This window comes from Populus trichocarpa, chromosome 17, assembly GCF_000002775.5.
Source record: "Populus trichocarpa isolate Nisqually-1 chromosome 17, P.trichocarpa_v4.1, whole genome shotgun sequence".
In the NCBI taxonomy this organism is placed as follows: domain Eukaryota; kingdom Viridiplantae; phylum Streptophyta; class Magnoliopsida; order Malpighiales; family Salicaceae; genus Populus; species Populus trichocarpa.
This window is the reverse complement of record NC_037301.2, coordinates 2,269,708-2,284,298: the sequence shown is the minus strand read 5'-3', so window position 1 is coordinate 2,284,298 and position 14,591 is coordinate 2,269,708. Positions and strand designations below refer to the sequence as shown.

General features: G+C 33.2%; 2 protein-coding genes and 1 pseudogene across 3 annotated transcripts; 1 reads left to right on the top strand and 2 right to left on the bottom strand.

Annotated features, from left to right (window-relative positions):
* The first annotated feature begins 191 nt into the window (after positions 1-191).
* On the top strand, positions 192-1,313 carry LOC18106948 (probable glutathione peroxidase 2; annotated as a pseudogene).
* Positions 1,080-3,527, bottom strand: LOC18106946 (pentatricopeptide repeat-containing protein At5g65560). The gene is made up of 2 exons (XM_024588476.2): positions 3,387-3,527; positions 1,080-3,039 (listed from the first exon to the last, which is right to left on the bottom strand). The coding sequence occupies exon 2, from the start codon at positions 2,985-2,987 to the stop codon at positions 1,830-1,832; it is 1,158 nt and encodes a 385-aa protein (XP_024444244.1). The 5' UTR covers positions 2,988-3,039; positions 3,387-3,527; the 3' UTR covers positions 1,080-1,829.
* Positions 3,528-7,644: 4,117 nt separating this feature from the next.
* On the bottom strand, positions 7,645-10,219 carry LOC18106945 (uncharacterized). 2 transcript variants are annotated; one of them, XR_002978779.2, is made up of 4 exons: positions 9,610-10,213; positions 8,678-9,017; positions 8,414-8,474; positions 7,645-8,286 (listed from the first exon to the last, which is right to left on the bottom strand). XR_002978779.2 is itself a non-coding variant. In XM_006372845.3 (2 exons), exons 1-2 carry the CDS (start codon positions 10,142-10,144, stop codon positions 8,938-8,940), a joined length of 615 nt encoding a protein of 204 aa, XP_006372907.3. In that variant the 5' UTR covers positions 10,145-10,219; the 3' UTR covers positions 8,541-8,937. The 2 variants fall into 2 exon arrangements, 1 of the variants encoding a protein (XP_006372907.3); XM_006372845.3 differs by lacking the exons at positions 7,645-8,286; positions 8,414-8,474 and having other exon boundaries at positions 8,541-9,017; positions 9,610-10,219.
* Positions 10,220-14,591: the final 4,372 nt, after the last annotated feature.

Genomic DNA, 14,591 nt, shown 5'->3' with positions numbered 1-14,591 from the left:
CGGTTTGAACTGGTTTTTGTTCTAAAAAAACCAAACTAAACCAAAATCGATCGGTTTGAACATGCACGGACGTGTTAATTCTAACTTTCAAAACCTCGTAATTTTTTTTTTAATGTTGGATAAAGTTCTCTTATCTGCTACCTGTTCAGTTTTCTTAGCTACTGAATTTCTGGTTTCGTAATTCGTTGTCTTTTTCCCTTGAACATACATATTTCATGATTCCTGAATAAGTTCTCTATCCACATCTCTCAGCTTTTCGGCAAACTAATCCAGCCCGCAACTACCATCGACATGTAAATGTCTGTAGTTTACCTAACCGTCTTTCTCTGACAGGATGGTTGGCACAACAACACTTCCATCTTCGCGGCAAGCGTAGAAGGTCTCCACTTGTTGAAGATCCAAGAACTTTGTTTATATCTGTGGTCTGATAATTTCCTGACAGGAAAAACCTAATCATCTACGACAAGGAAAAAAATTTCTTGTTCTGGAATTATCAGTAGTGCTGATAACTTTGGAGTCCTTAATTATCATCATCATTTTTGACTGATACCTTCCTTCCTGTACTTCTTAATGGACATGACTCGTATGATAAATGTAATTTCGTAGCGAAATTGAAATTTTTCTAATGAACCTTTTCACTGTTTCTGAATTTTATTCTTGATTCTGCAGTGGCCTAACACTACAGCCAACGTTTTGTATGAAATGTACAAAAGCCAAGGTTGATCACTCATTTTGGAGGGCAACATCTCTGTTTTTGAGTCGTCTGTTTTAAAATCTCCATTGATTGGAGATTTTAACTTCTCGGCTGGCACGATTATGGCAGGTTTTGAGATCTTGGCATTTCCTTGCAACCAGTGTGCTGGACAAGAACCTGGAAGCAATGAAAAGATTCAGGACACTGTATGCACTATTTTCAGAGCCGAATTCCCCATCTTTGACAAGGTAATGGTTGTAAAGACCTATTAATTCTTCTTTCTGAAAGAATGTGGAAATGTTTTGAATATGCTCCATCTGGTTATTGCAGATTGATGTGAACGGGAAGAATACAGCACCTGTCTACAAGTTCTAAAAATCAGAGAAAGGAGGATATTTTGGAGTTGCCATCAAGTGGAACTTTACCAAATCTGTGGTAAACAAAGGAGGAAAGGTTGTGGAAAGATATGCTCCAACTACATCACCTCTTAAAATTGAGGTTAGATCATTTGTTTTTCCTATTACAACATTTGAGTCTCAAGAATTTCTGTGAACTTCATCTCACACTCCTTCATTCCATTTTGCAGAAAGACATGCAGAATCTGCTGGGATCTTCCTAAGGAACAAGGTTTGATGGTTACACTTGAGAGTCAAGTTGTATTTCAGCTGCCAGCGAACATTGATTTCTCTTTTCTTCTGTTACCCAAGAATTCGACAAGAGAACTTTAGAGCCAGGGCAGCGCTTCCTTAAAAAATTACCAGCTTGCAATCACTAGGACCCAGATTTAAGATCATCTAGCTTGGAAAATGTTTTCCATGGCAGAAAAGAAGGGTCTAATCCTTGGTGGAAATAGTTAACATTAGAAGAATCTATGTAAACAGAACTGTTTGCTCAGGAATTCTCAGCAGGTATCTCTGCCATTACATTCATCAGATAGCAGCACCTGGTTCATTCATAAAGCCTTAAAGTATTGTCAAGCCTTCTCCGCGCAACCAAGACCATGACTCTTGTAGAGTTTCTTGGTTTGTAAAGTATATGAAAGTTCATCCAAATTATATGCCATTGTTACTGCTTATACCTGATCATTGCTGATAAAAATCAAGGGAAGTAAACTTAACTGCTTGATCAAAGCTCATCAAGAACTCCTAATTTCTGTCGTAGAAGGCTCACAAGCTTTGTCCATATTCTCTAGCAACTCACGAGCTATTTCCAACTTGCCATACTTTTGAAATGCATGCTCAAAAGCATCTCTTACGTACATGGGTGGGTAGAAACCTTTTTCAAGCATTGATCTCAGTTTCTCATAAGCAGCCTCCAATTGACCTGCTTTACAATGCTTATGCAAGATTTGTGATTCCAACTTCCTTTCCAATTTATTGGACAAATCTATTCGCCCATGTTCTCTCAACAGTTTATCCACCAAAGTATACGCATGAAAATGTGGAATCCAACCTAACCCTAACATTTCCATCAATAAGTCATAAGCAACCTCCCAATTCCTAGCTTCGCCATAAGCATGAACCAATGCAGTATATGTTACACTATCCGGAAGGCATCTTTTCTTGCTCATTATCTGAAACACCCTCTGGGCATCATCCAATCTCCCCACTTTACATAGCATACAAATAATAGAATTGTAAACTACCAACTTTGGCTTCAATTCAAGTGAAAGCATTCTTCCAAACAAATGACTAGCTTCCTCAACTAAGCGATATTCACATAAAGCCTGCATCACAATGGAGTAACCCTCAGCCACACAATTTTGCTTTCTCTCCTCGACTACTTTTAGAATCTCAAAAGCCTCTGTCATCTTTCCCAGTCGACAAAGCTCTGTTATGAGCTGGATTATAACAAAAGTGCTAGGCAATAAACCAAGATCACAAACTGCCAAAAACACGCCAACAGCAGGACGTATAGCACCACTCTTCGGACCCACATTGGGAACTAAAATTGTATATGGTTTACGAGAACTATGTACCCTAACTTCGTTGACAGCCCCTTCTTTTGCACTCAACAAACACAACTCCCTCATAAGAAAATTCACTGCAGACCGTGTTGGCACCAATCTAGCCCTACCCATTTCTTGAAAAAATTCAATGGCGGTCTCAAACCTACCAAATTTACACAAACCGACAAGAACATTACTGTACGAATATGTATCTGGCGATTCAATTCCTCGAAAGATACTAAGCGCAACATCAATTAGCTCCCCAGATGTGTCCTTCTTACAAAGCACATAAAGCATATTATTATACACAAAATTATCAGGTCTACAATTAAACTTTGTCTCCATTTCTTGAAACAAACAAAGGGCTTCTCTAAACCTCCCTTGCCTGCCTAAGAACCTAATACAAATAGAAAATGCACGACATGTCACACGACCATTATGAAACAAAACTGTCATCAAGAAACACTTCATATCATCAAAAAGCTTCCTCCTTCCTAAGAAATCAACCATGTACTCAATCACACAATCATCAAACTTAAACCCCATTTGCATCCCAGCCCAAGAAAAGAATTCTAATGTTTTAACCCTCCCTAACTGCTTGTAATTCATCAAGACTTGCAGCACAATATCAGAATTCAACATTTCTTTATAGTCCTCCAACAAAGACTCAATCTTCACCGGTTCTTTAACACTATTAGAAAGTAAAGAGCATATTGAAGCAACAGGAGAGGAAGTAATACTTACAGTCAGTGAAGTTTCTTGTGGGTTAAGTGTAGCAAGTGAAGTTGGTCTCTTGGTGGCGGTTTTTGGGTTTGAAATATTGGGATTTGAGATTGATGAAAATAAAGAGGGTTTTGATGAATTTTTGAAGAGATTTGAAAGGAGAGAAAGGGTTCCATGTTGTCTAGCTCTAGAACAAAACATCAGATGATTTGATGCTGGCTAAGGTTTTGAAAGAGCAAAAGATTTTGCTTGTTGTCCTTGGTGCTGATATAGCTTTGATGGTATTTCAGTCAAAACTGGTTGGGCTGGGCTAAGAATTTGGTTGATACTTTCATACATAAAAAATTGTAAGCCTATGCTTAATTAGGCTAACCATTCATTAGTTCATGTTAGCAGCATGGATTTAATCCTAGTTTAACCGAATTAATTACCATTATTTTTTTTAAATTCATCAATTTTTTTTTAATTTTTTCTTGGATTAGATCCTGAGTTAATTGGATTTGGATTTAGAGTTAACCTCTCTAATCATGCCATGTTTTAATAGCACCGCAAAAAACCAGTAGAACAAGATGAAATTATTAGGGCTCCAATATTCTTGGTAGCTAAGGGCTATCTGATATTTTATAATGTCAGTGTCAAGTAATTGATCGGTTGTCATTAAAGCTTAGAGGCCGCTATTGCCTGTAAGTGCGAGGGGGTGGAATTGAAGATGATGGATATGTCGATGCATAAAATTTACGACTCTAGAATAATATTAGTTCATTTTTCTACACAATGTTATCCTATGGGTTAGAACAAAAAAAACATTAAAATTCAATAAAAAAATTTAGGTATGGGTAATGTATCTTTTAAAAAAAAACAAATTTTGAATCATACATTGAACAATTTTTTTATTTAATATTAAAATAAAAATATATTGGGTTAATCTGAACTGATATGCAAGAGTTGTGGGGATAATTTTGAAAAATTAAATAAAAAAATATTAAACAAAAAAAAATAATAGCTTGAATGCTACAGATGAACTCATTAAACTTGCGACCTGATTCATTTTAATGATTTCTTTTATCATTTTTTTTAATCCAAACATAAAACAACAAAACTTAAAAAGAAAAAGGATTCCAAACACATTGGGTCAAAAAAATCAGCTCTAGCGCATGGGCCTTCTAGCCCTGCCTGTGTTCTTGTGCCTAGCTTTATTATTATTTTTTAATTTTTTAACGGTGGTTGCCCGCCCTAATTGTTTTTTGAAATAAGATGGCAGTCAACGTGTTGTCTATTTTGTGTAGAATCCAGAGATCGTTAAAAAAACAAGGTGTCAGTTTTTCTAGTTTAAAAAATCATTTTTCACCCAAAACACATGGAAAACACCTTAAACACCTTGATAAACCTATCCATAATCTCAACAAAAAAAAACTCGAAAAAACAATCAAACCGAATCCAAAAACATTCTCACAGTTAGATTTGCCTCATCGGGTAAGTAGAAGGAAAAAACAACTAGGTGAGACTCTCCTAATTAAATGGAACTCATTGACATCAATTTTAACCATTTTGACGGCCCAAATCATCGTCAACAACCACTTTATCTCTCTTCATCGGAATTCAACGATCCTCTCTCTCCCCTCTAACCAAAAAAAAAAAGATTGAAAAATAAGGGAAATGAATTTTAGAAACAAAATTGATTTTTTAAAAATTAAAGGAACCGGTTACCTATAAACCAAAAAATATAAGGAATCAAAATAAACTTTTTTGCATAAAACTCAAAGATTAATTTACTTATTTTTTCATTTTGTTCTTCTATCTTTCAATGCAATCATCTCTTGAAAAAAGCATCCAACTGAGTGCTAATTTAGACTTAAAATGACTCTATCACGCAAAGAAAAAGTTTGAAAATCAAATTGAAATTTTAAAAGATTATCACTGCTACAATTCATTAGTAATTTGTGAAACGAATTAACAGTGACTTAAGCAACAATAAAAATGCCACAAGAATTAATTTCTGTTAATTAATAATACATGATAGATACTTTTCTAAAAGTGTATATCCTAATTATATTTATTCATATTCACTTATTTCTCATCCCAGCAAGTAAAGATAACTGTATGCCTGGTTTCGTGCTTCTTCATATCCGGCCAGGATACCAAATCGCCCAAGTTCCGGGTCACTCTATTGAACCGAACCGAATTCAATAACCGTGCTAAAGATAAATGAAGGCGTGAGAAGCAAGCTATTGAAGTTTTCTTGAAAAAAATATTCGAAAAGAGAGAAATGTTTCGTCTTGTTTAGTTCCATAACCAGACATGGAATGATTTGATTGTGAAAAGTTTTGGAATAGCAAAGGTGGTCTCGATCGTATTATGGTGATACGCTTTGAGTAATAACGATAATTCTTCTATTGTGCCATTAGTGCGTTTTTCCATGTTTTCTTCTATTTATTTTTAGAAAATGTTTTCATTTATTTATTACTGGTAAATATTTTATAAAATAACTGGTTAATATAAAATATTTTATATTTAACTTTCAAGTTTAGTTTATTTACTAGAAAACATTTTAATCTTGTAAAGTTTTGTAAAATATTTTACAAGTTTACAAGTAGTAATTTACTTACAATATCATCTAACTATTTTATACACCGTTTCTTCCACCTCCTTCTCTTACATCATCGTTATTATCACCTCACCACTATCACCACCACAATCTTTATTATCATCATCACCATTATCACCACTATTATCATTATATTACCACAATCACCACCATTTAACGAGAGATGGTACAAATGACAAGATTATGAAAGATGCTCTTCTTAATCCCAAATATTTTGATCTTTGTAGACAATGAAATCTATAATGAGTTTATATTTTATTTATTTAGTTTTGTTTGTGAACGGTACAAATTTGGAATGTAGATGAAAAAAATTAAATATAAGATAGTTAAACCTTAAGTTATTATTAGAACCAAAATCAAACGGTAAGGTAAGATTTTGTGTAAATTAAATTCATTTACAGAAAAATATATTGTTTTTTATAAGGAAATATAATTTTATTAATAGAATTACCCGAGGGGACAACTTCTTTCTCCATGGGATTGCTCCATTTTCCTTTTATGATTTTTCTTCTATTCTATTGTTTTCAATTAGATGGCAATTATGTGCTACCATATTAAAGGCCTTACAAGAAATTATAAAATCTCCTCACTTTGTTTCATGTAGTTCGTTCTCTCGACAAGCATGGGAGTAAAGTTTGATGCTGCCAAAATTTTACTTTACGTTGTATAATATGAGTATTTGCTAGCTAAATCGATCATAGACAACTTCTGCAGACTATTATTTGGTATAATAATTGTCCAAACCATGACAGATGACACTAACTTCTGACTTTACATGTTGTCTGCCACAGTTCTTAATGAAAACAAATTTAATTAAAATTTTATTACAAGTGGATATGCTAAATCCCTTTTTGTAATGCTAAATTAATCAATCAGTTAATGATTCTGTAAATCACTATCACATCTATGACATTTGTTTAGACATCTGTCTAGCCTTCTGTGGCAATCGCTTTCGATTATTGGCCACCCATTCATCTCCGAAGTCATTCTTTCTCCAGCTTGTTCTCACTGTTTTTGATAAGTCTCGGGGTGCTTATCTTCATGGCTGATTTGAAGGGTCAACTTGCTTCCCTTTAAGAAAGTTAAATACACAAGCAATCAATCAATCAGTAAGAGGGAAACAGTTGCTTGTTTATCTTTGATAAGTACATTAAATCTTATGATAAGAACATGAACAAGTGGGGGGAGAATACGTCTTGATTCAGAAACAATTCTCACTGGATTTCATGAAAATGGAACACCACATGTGGGGCGATGCTGCCGGCTTGCTTCCAAAATCAGGAACCTTTTGCAGCCAGGGAACAGCAGAGTTTAATTCTAAGATGGCTTGAATTGTTCTCTTGTGAATTATCTGAGTATTCAACCTTTTATAGCGGTAAATGAAACTCAAGACTACTGGTTCATCTTTTTTTACTGTTGCACAGAGGGCCTTCAAGAGTAGAATTGTCCGTGCTCCTTTTTTTTTTAATTTTTCAGGGTATAGTTGGAGCTAGCCATCGCTCTCAAAGCTAGTTTCTTTTGGGTTAAGAGAGGCCATCCATATTCAAAGAGGAGCATTCATGGGAAACATTTTTCATGAAAATCGTTCTTGCTTGAGGCAGATGATTCCCTTGGGGAACACGGCTATGCAGAAGGCTAGAGCATCCATTCGCGGCGTCAATCATGCAAGAAGAATAATTTCCTAACACGAAACCAATTGTCAAGAAAGAATACCTGCATCCAATTTAATACATTACAAGAAGACTCTCGACAAACTTCCTAAAGTGGAGAATCTCTTGCATTCTAGAGCTTTTAATCTGCCACTAGTCCAAATTGACAACGTAGACAGATATTTCCAGCCATTCCCTTTGGATAAAATTCCCAGCTATAGAAAGGTCTAACCCTGCAGTTGTCAACACTGCTGATGATATGTAGAGGCACTTTGCAGCGGCCACACAGACCACTGCTTACCTTCATAGATTAGTTTTAACTACCAGCCTGTACAAGGCAAAGAAGTGCTGTCGCAGCTGCTTTGTGTGGTGGCTAAGTTAGTTTTCTTCTCAGAACAAGGGAACATCATCACCCTAAACCAACCATTGTAAGTTATCAAACAAATTGACTTGCTTAACTGCAAGTGCACAGAAAGACGAGTACCTTACGGATAAAAATCATAGCATTCTATAACATGTATCGAAACCTCAACCTTTGGTTTGCAAGTCAAAGCTTAATTTTTTATAGCAATAGGGTTCAGCATATGCTTCAGCTTGTTCCTCTTCACTTCTTTATCCCCCTTTCTTACTTGCCGCCTCCACCACCAGCCAATATGGGGTAGCTAATCTATCCATGGGATGGATGAACACAAGTTAGTTGTCAGCGGTAAGCAAGCGATGTCACAGCAACCATTCATGGATCAACAAAGCAGAAACTAGGGTAACCATAGACTCAACCCAGTTAGATTAGTTACCTCAGCAATCGCAGAGGTCTGGAAGTATTTGGTGAAGGCTCTAGGGGAGAGGCTCACACTACTGCATAAAAACCAACAGCTCATGTTGGAACTAATTATAACCACATCAAACACAAACTACTGCCAATTTTGAACAAATGGAGAATGAATGGCTTTATTCATATAACAATTTTATTTTCAACATTCTCAATACAATAATCACAGAAATGTGTCTTAGCCGCCGAATCATGTCAGACTCCTATGGGTATGCGGTTAATCTCAAACCTGAAACATTTCTCTTCATCTACTTTAAAGCCAGCCCATCATTGCATATGCTCTGGCCGGTCCATTCCAGCTAAAGAAAATGCAGGAGCTTTAATTCTTCCAAATTGTTGCGCACTGGAATGGATCAGTGAGGCATAACCGCATAAGCACTAGATGTAGGTCTAGGCTATTGATTGCCCACTGCCAAGGAAAATGAGCATCCGATCTTCCCAAAAAGATGAACCTTCAGCTGTTTGAAGCTTTCGATTTCAAAATGCCCTTCAGCTGCATAATCTAACAGTGCATGCCACAGTCTGTGCCCAAAATTTGAGTCTTGCTTTAACATCTTCAGGATGGTCACCTGTATGGGTTAAACATGGAAGCATAAAGTTAAAATCAAATGACTGATCAATAGAATCATATTCAGGTTATCGCCAAATCGATTCGACAAACAACAAATGAGACCGTAGCACATAATTTCTGGCCCTCAAACATCTTTGCAGATTATTCTGTGTACAGTACAGACACTCAGTTTTGTACATGTATTAAGAGCAGGCAAAAGCTAAATGTATGACAAGTAGGGTCTCTTAAATGCGGTCACTGCCAAGCAGATCATGGATCTTCAAATTGGCATCATAAACCAAAAGTAGAAAAAAAAAAAAAGGGAAGATCAAAATGATCACATCAGAAACAGATTCAAAAACTACAGCAATGCAGGAAATAGTTCCATCTCAATGAGCCCAATTCATCATTTTATACATGAATTACAAATCTAACACATTCAATAATTAGAACTACAAACATGAATGAAAAGAGCTCAAAAATCTTAAATCAAATTAATCACTTGAACCATCAAGAATTTGAGCTTTCAAACATCCAAAAACCAGATCAAACAAGAAAAATCTAAATCTGAACCAACCAAGAACCAAAAACCAAAAGAACCATCAACTCACCAGGACTAGAGATCTTCCAATTAGCAATGGGACTAGAACTTGCAGCCTCAGCCTCGGCCTCAGCAGGAGAAGAACTCTCAGGAGGCTTCTGGTGCTCGTCAAGAAACTTCTGACTCATTGAGTAACAAAGTTCAAGAGCTGGCAAAGTATTGCAAAGCTCAGGGATCTCATCATAACTAAAACCAAACCCAAGATCCAAGCACCCTTTTAACTCATCAAGATCATCATCTGTCAAACTCTTTGTCCTCTTCAACTCATCTTCGCTGTTACTTCTTCCTTCCACATACCCTTCTAACAGCACTTGACTCTTCTTTCTCAGGATCTTTCGAAGAGAACCCTTGTTGAAGTTTTTGGTAAAGGTGTTGTTTTGGTTCATGTTTTGCCACACTTGCTCAGTCTCTTGACACAAAAGATCATCATCATTGTAATTATCATCATCAAGAAAATCTAGGCTATGGGTTTGATCATTTTCTTGAACATTTCCTAGGTTTCTCGTAGAAACCCAAGATTCTTGTTCACAAGGGATGCTGCCCATGTTTTTTTCTAAAAAGGGTTTCTCACTTCCTTTCTCTCACGCTCTCAGAGGTGCCTGTATAAGAGAGGGAGAGATGCCGTTTATAAAGCTGTGCACTCAATTTGAGACCAATCGATCATATTTATTACATCCTTAAATTATTCATATATTTTATTATGGTCCCTCTACTTTTTAATTCTTCAACTTAATATATTTCACAACCTTTAAAAATGCAGTCTTGTGTCCACTGCTATTATTCATGTTATTTTTTATTTTCTTATTACAACATCTATCTTGAATTGATGAAACAATAAAATTGTAAAATCAATAGTTAATACAATAAAAAAAAACATGCAGAATAACCTCAATAAATTAATAGTCCCAATAGATAATATTTTATTTGATTCTGATTTAAATTTGAAATTTAAATAACATTTTGATTAATTAATAAGTTTTTATGACTTCAAAAATATTAATTTATAAAGGTTGAATCGCATTTAAATTGAATGCCATTCAACATTGCTATTTCCACAAAACACTTATTTAATAAATAGCCCAATCTATGACATGAAATGCTTCGCCTAATATATTTTGAAAGTGTTTAGAAATGCAGTTGAAATTATGTTTTTTAAAAATTTAAAATGTTTTCTTTTTTCTTGTTTAAAATTATTTTTCATATTGTTTTCATATGCTAATATCATAAATGGTTTTTAAAAAATAATAATAAAATATTATTTTGATGTATTTCTGAGCAAAAAATTACTTTAAACCGCAATCATTATCATGCTTTCAAACACCCATTCCACTAAAAGGGTTATAAAGACTACATGCATCATAAGAATTGTGGACTGGAGGGATGAATTTGACAAGGAAAAGTACTAGAGGGATCATATTAAAATATGTGAATCATATATAAAATTTTCAAAAATAAAGCGATGGAATATATGGTCAAAAGGGTACTTGGATTTGGTATGATGTCATGATGAGCGATGGGTATGTATGCATGTGTGTATGAACATGCATTTCGGTGGATATGTATCCACGGTGGTATTGAGGTGGCAATAAAGACAGCTTGCGATAGGTAATGGTGGGTGATGATGAGAGGTAGCAGAAGAGGACACGTGGTCATTGAGATGAGGTGGGGGAGTGGGGTCCATGAGAAAGGCGGGCTCTACCATGTGTATTATGTAATTTGATGGTGTTGTTGTTTCTTTTTTATTTATTTTTTTGTTTGGAAGTGAAAAATGTGAAAGCAGGAGATGATGGGCGTGTGAAAGGAAGCAGCTTTTTGGATGTGTTCAGGCACAGTGGGAAGTTGCTTTCCCATGCCTTGAAAGCTGGAATTAAAAATAAAAAAAAAAAGGTTGGATTATTCTTTTTATGGTGAGATTTCCTGGCATTGTACATTCAATACCGACCGACCAATAAATGGAAGTGTGAAAACAGAAATTATGATCAAATCTTAAATCCATTAATTTTAGCTTTCATTTATTCCTGAAAATTTAAATTTTTATAAATAATAATTAATTAATTAATTATCAAATCATTACTTTTAAATACTGAACACGACAATACATAGCAGGGTATCCATGCATATTTTCATGTCTTTTATATTTTAAAAAGTAATAAATTATTTTAAAATTATTGTAAAAACATATTTGTTTTACATATTTGTTTTGATCTTGTTTCTATCTCTTCAATATCTATTTCTTCTATCTTTTAATTAGATTTATTCACTTTAAAATATTTATTTTATATTTTTGTTTCTGTTTTTTTAACATAATATTTTTCTATCTCTTTAATATCTATTTTTTAATCCTTGAATTAGATTTATTAATTTTTAAATTATCATAAAAATATATTTATTTTATGTTTTAGTTTTAGTTTTTTCAATAAAACATGTTAATGTTATTTTTTTATCTAATTTTATCTTACAATACTAACCAAATGTAATTTAATAAATATTATTGAATGATTTTAAACTTAAACAATATTCGCAATTAATATGTGCATATTAGATAACACTACGATTAAGTATCATTTATATTTATTTTTTAAATATTTTTTATTTAAAAATATATTAAAATAATAATTTTTACAGATTAAAATGACAGTGTTTTTTTTTGGGTAAATTTGAGAAGCATTGTACGTAGCATAGTGGCTAGCTTTGCATGTAGAGGCCATGATTTGAAAACCAGGGACAAGATCTTCAGTCATATCTTTGTCAAGCATGCACTTAGCCATGATAGCTCTTCTTCAAGCTCGAGATGTATATAAACGAGGCAGAGGACCCGTGCCTTTTAATTTGAAAAAAAATAAAAATAAATAAATAAATAAAAAAGATAAAGAGGTTCATTGCATTAGTCGCTCCTACTATTTCTGGGTATAATTAACCTTCTTTTTCACTGCTTTTTATCATATGGATCACATTAGAAAGTCATGTCGTTGCGACTGCCAGGCTGACTTTTGCTGCCGAAAGCCTCATCTCCATGGAGTGCCATCTTCCCCGGCTTTCGAGCCGTTTGCTTTGGATTTCAAAATTATTTTTGAAAAATATTAATTTTTTTATTAAAAAAATCTTTATTATATTTTTAAACACACCTTTACCTACTTACTCATTATTGATAGAAGTTGGATTTCAGAACATTGTTGTTGAAACCTCTCAATTTCTTGTTTTTGTTTAAAATAGTGTCCCTTTAATTGAAAAAACAGATATAGTAGAGATAGAAAGAATATTGTTTTTTTTTTACTTTTTAATTTAAATTTATTTAAAAATTATGTTAAAATATTTTTATTTTACATTTCTATCCTTATTTTTTTAACTAAATATATTTTTATCTCTTTATATTAACCCAATATAATTTCGTTCCGACTCTTTTCTATTTTTTAAATTCAAGCCAAATAAGCTCATATATGTCACAATTTTAAATTTGTGAATCGTGAATTAAATATCGTAGTTGATAATTATGATAAAATTTTAATTAATATTGCATTTACAATCAATACATCAATTAAATTCAGGATTAACCGGTCGACTAATTCATAACAATCAATTAAATTGATCAACCAATTCATAAAAAGAATCATAAAATTATTGAAATGGAAGTCCCAAAACGAGATTTTTAAAATTTAAAAATCTAATAATCAGAATAACGATTTCATAGTTATCTTAAAAATAAAAAACGCGCCAGAAATCTATGTAAAAATTTAAATATGAAACATTTATTATCTATTTAAGATATTATTATTGTATAGTGTGACAAAATTTTATATCTAAACCTATCCTACTAGTCATAAATATATCAATTAAATCATCCTTATAATTTATATATTTAAGTAAATGTTGTATAATTTATATATTTAGTAAATGTTGAAAGCGTATTATTATTATTTTTAACTGTATTATCCAATCAAAACTCTTAACTTGCTTCACTAATTATTTTTAAAAAAAATTCCTGTAATGAGAGCTTGAGAACTGTCATTGAACAGAAATCTAATCATTAAGGGCAGTCCTCCCCGTGTGGATTTTTGACTCTATGTTTTCCAGCTTTCTATGACTTCTTTTCATTTCACTTGTCCGACGCCTCTATGATTGAACATGGAAGAACCGACCTAGGAAAAAACAGCTACAACACCTACTAGCCAGCTGCTGCGCAAGAAACAGCTAAAGGTCATAGAGCCGTTAGCTAAACCTAAGAGTAATACTTAACTGCTAAGAGAGTTAATTTCTCAGAAAATATTCATGTTTCTATTATTCTCCTAATATATAATTAATTAAGAATCTTGTTATAATAGTTTTTTATATAATTTAACGGATATATATATATCAACAAAATTTCTTAACCTAATAATTTAAGTTGTTAGATAAGGTTCATGATATGATTTATATTATTCTCTAATATATTTTATGAAGTAAAAATTCTTTGAGTTTAAACTTGCACAGACTTATATTATTTTATGTTTAATTTTTATCAAATAAACAATAATAATAAGATTCGAACTCGTGACCGCTTGGTTATCAAAACTTTGATACCATATCAAAAAATCATTTTAATTTAATAACTTAAATTGTTAGATAAAATTTCAATTATCTAAAAAAATATATCACTGATATAAAAAAATAAAAAAGTGTCAGTATTGAAGTAGAAAAGGATGGATTGCTATATATATATATAGACTGGAGAAGGGAAGATAATGAACTTTAGGATATATATAAAAAATTTGTGGTCATCCTAAAGTTCATTATCTTCCCTTCTCCAGTCTATATATATATATATATACTGGAGAAGGGAAGATAATGAACTTTAGGATGACCACAAATTTGAGAATCACGATCATGGGTAGAGGATAAGTACTAGTAAATGATAAATATACACGCACCATGCAACCTGATCGACAAGGGACATATTGTATATTGGAGGCCTAGAAAAACCCTAAAGATGTCCCATCCTGAGAAATACATGGATCA

Coding starts and splice junctions, on each gene's coding strand:
- LOC18106946 (XM_024588476.2), bottom strand. CDS start 2,987: ATGGAGACAAAGTTTAATTGTAGACCTGATAATTTTGTGTATAATAAT.
- LOC18106945 (XM_006372845.3), bottom strand. CDS start 10,144: ATGGGCAGCATCCCTTGTGAACAAGAATCTTGGGTTTCTACGAGAAAC. Junction 9,018..9,609: donor TTGGAAGATCTCTAGTCCTG/GTGAGTTGATGG, acceptor TAACCCATACAG/GTGACCATCCTGAAGATGTT.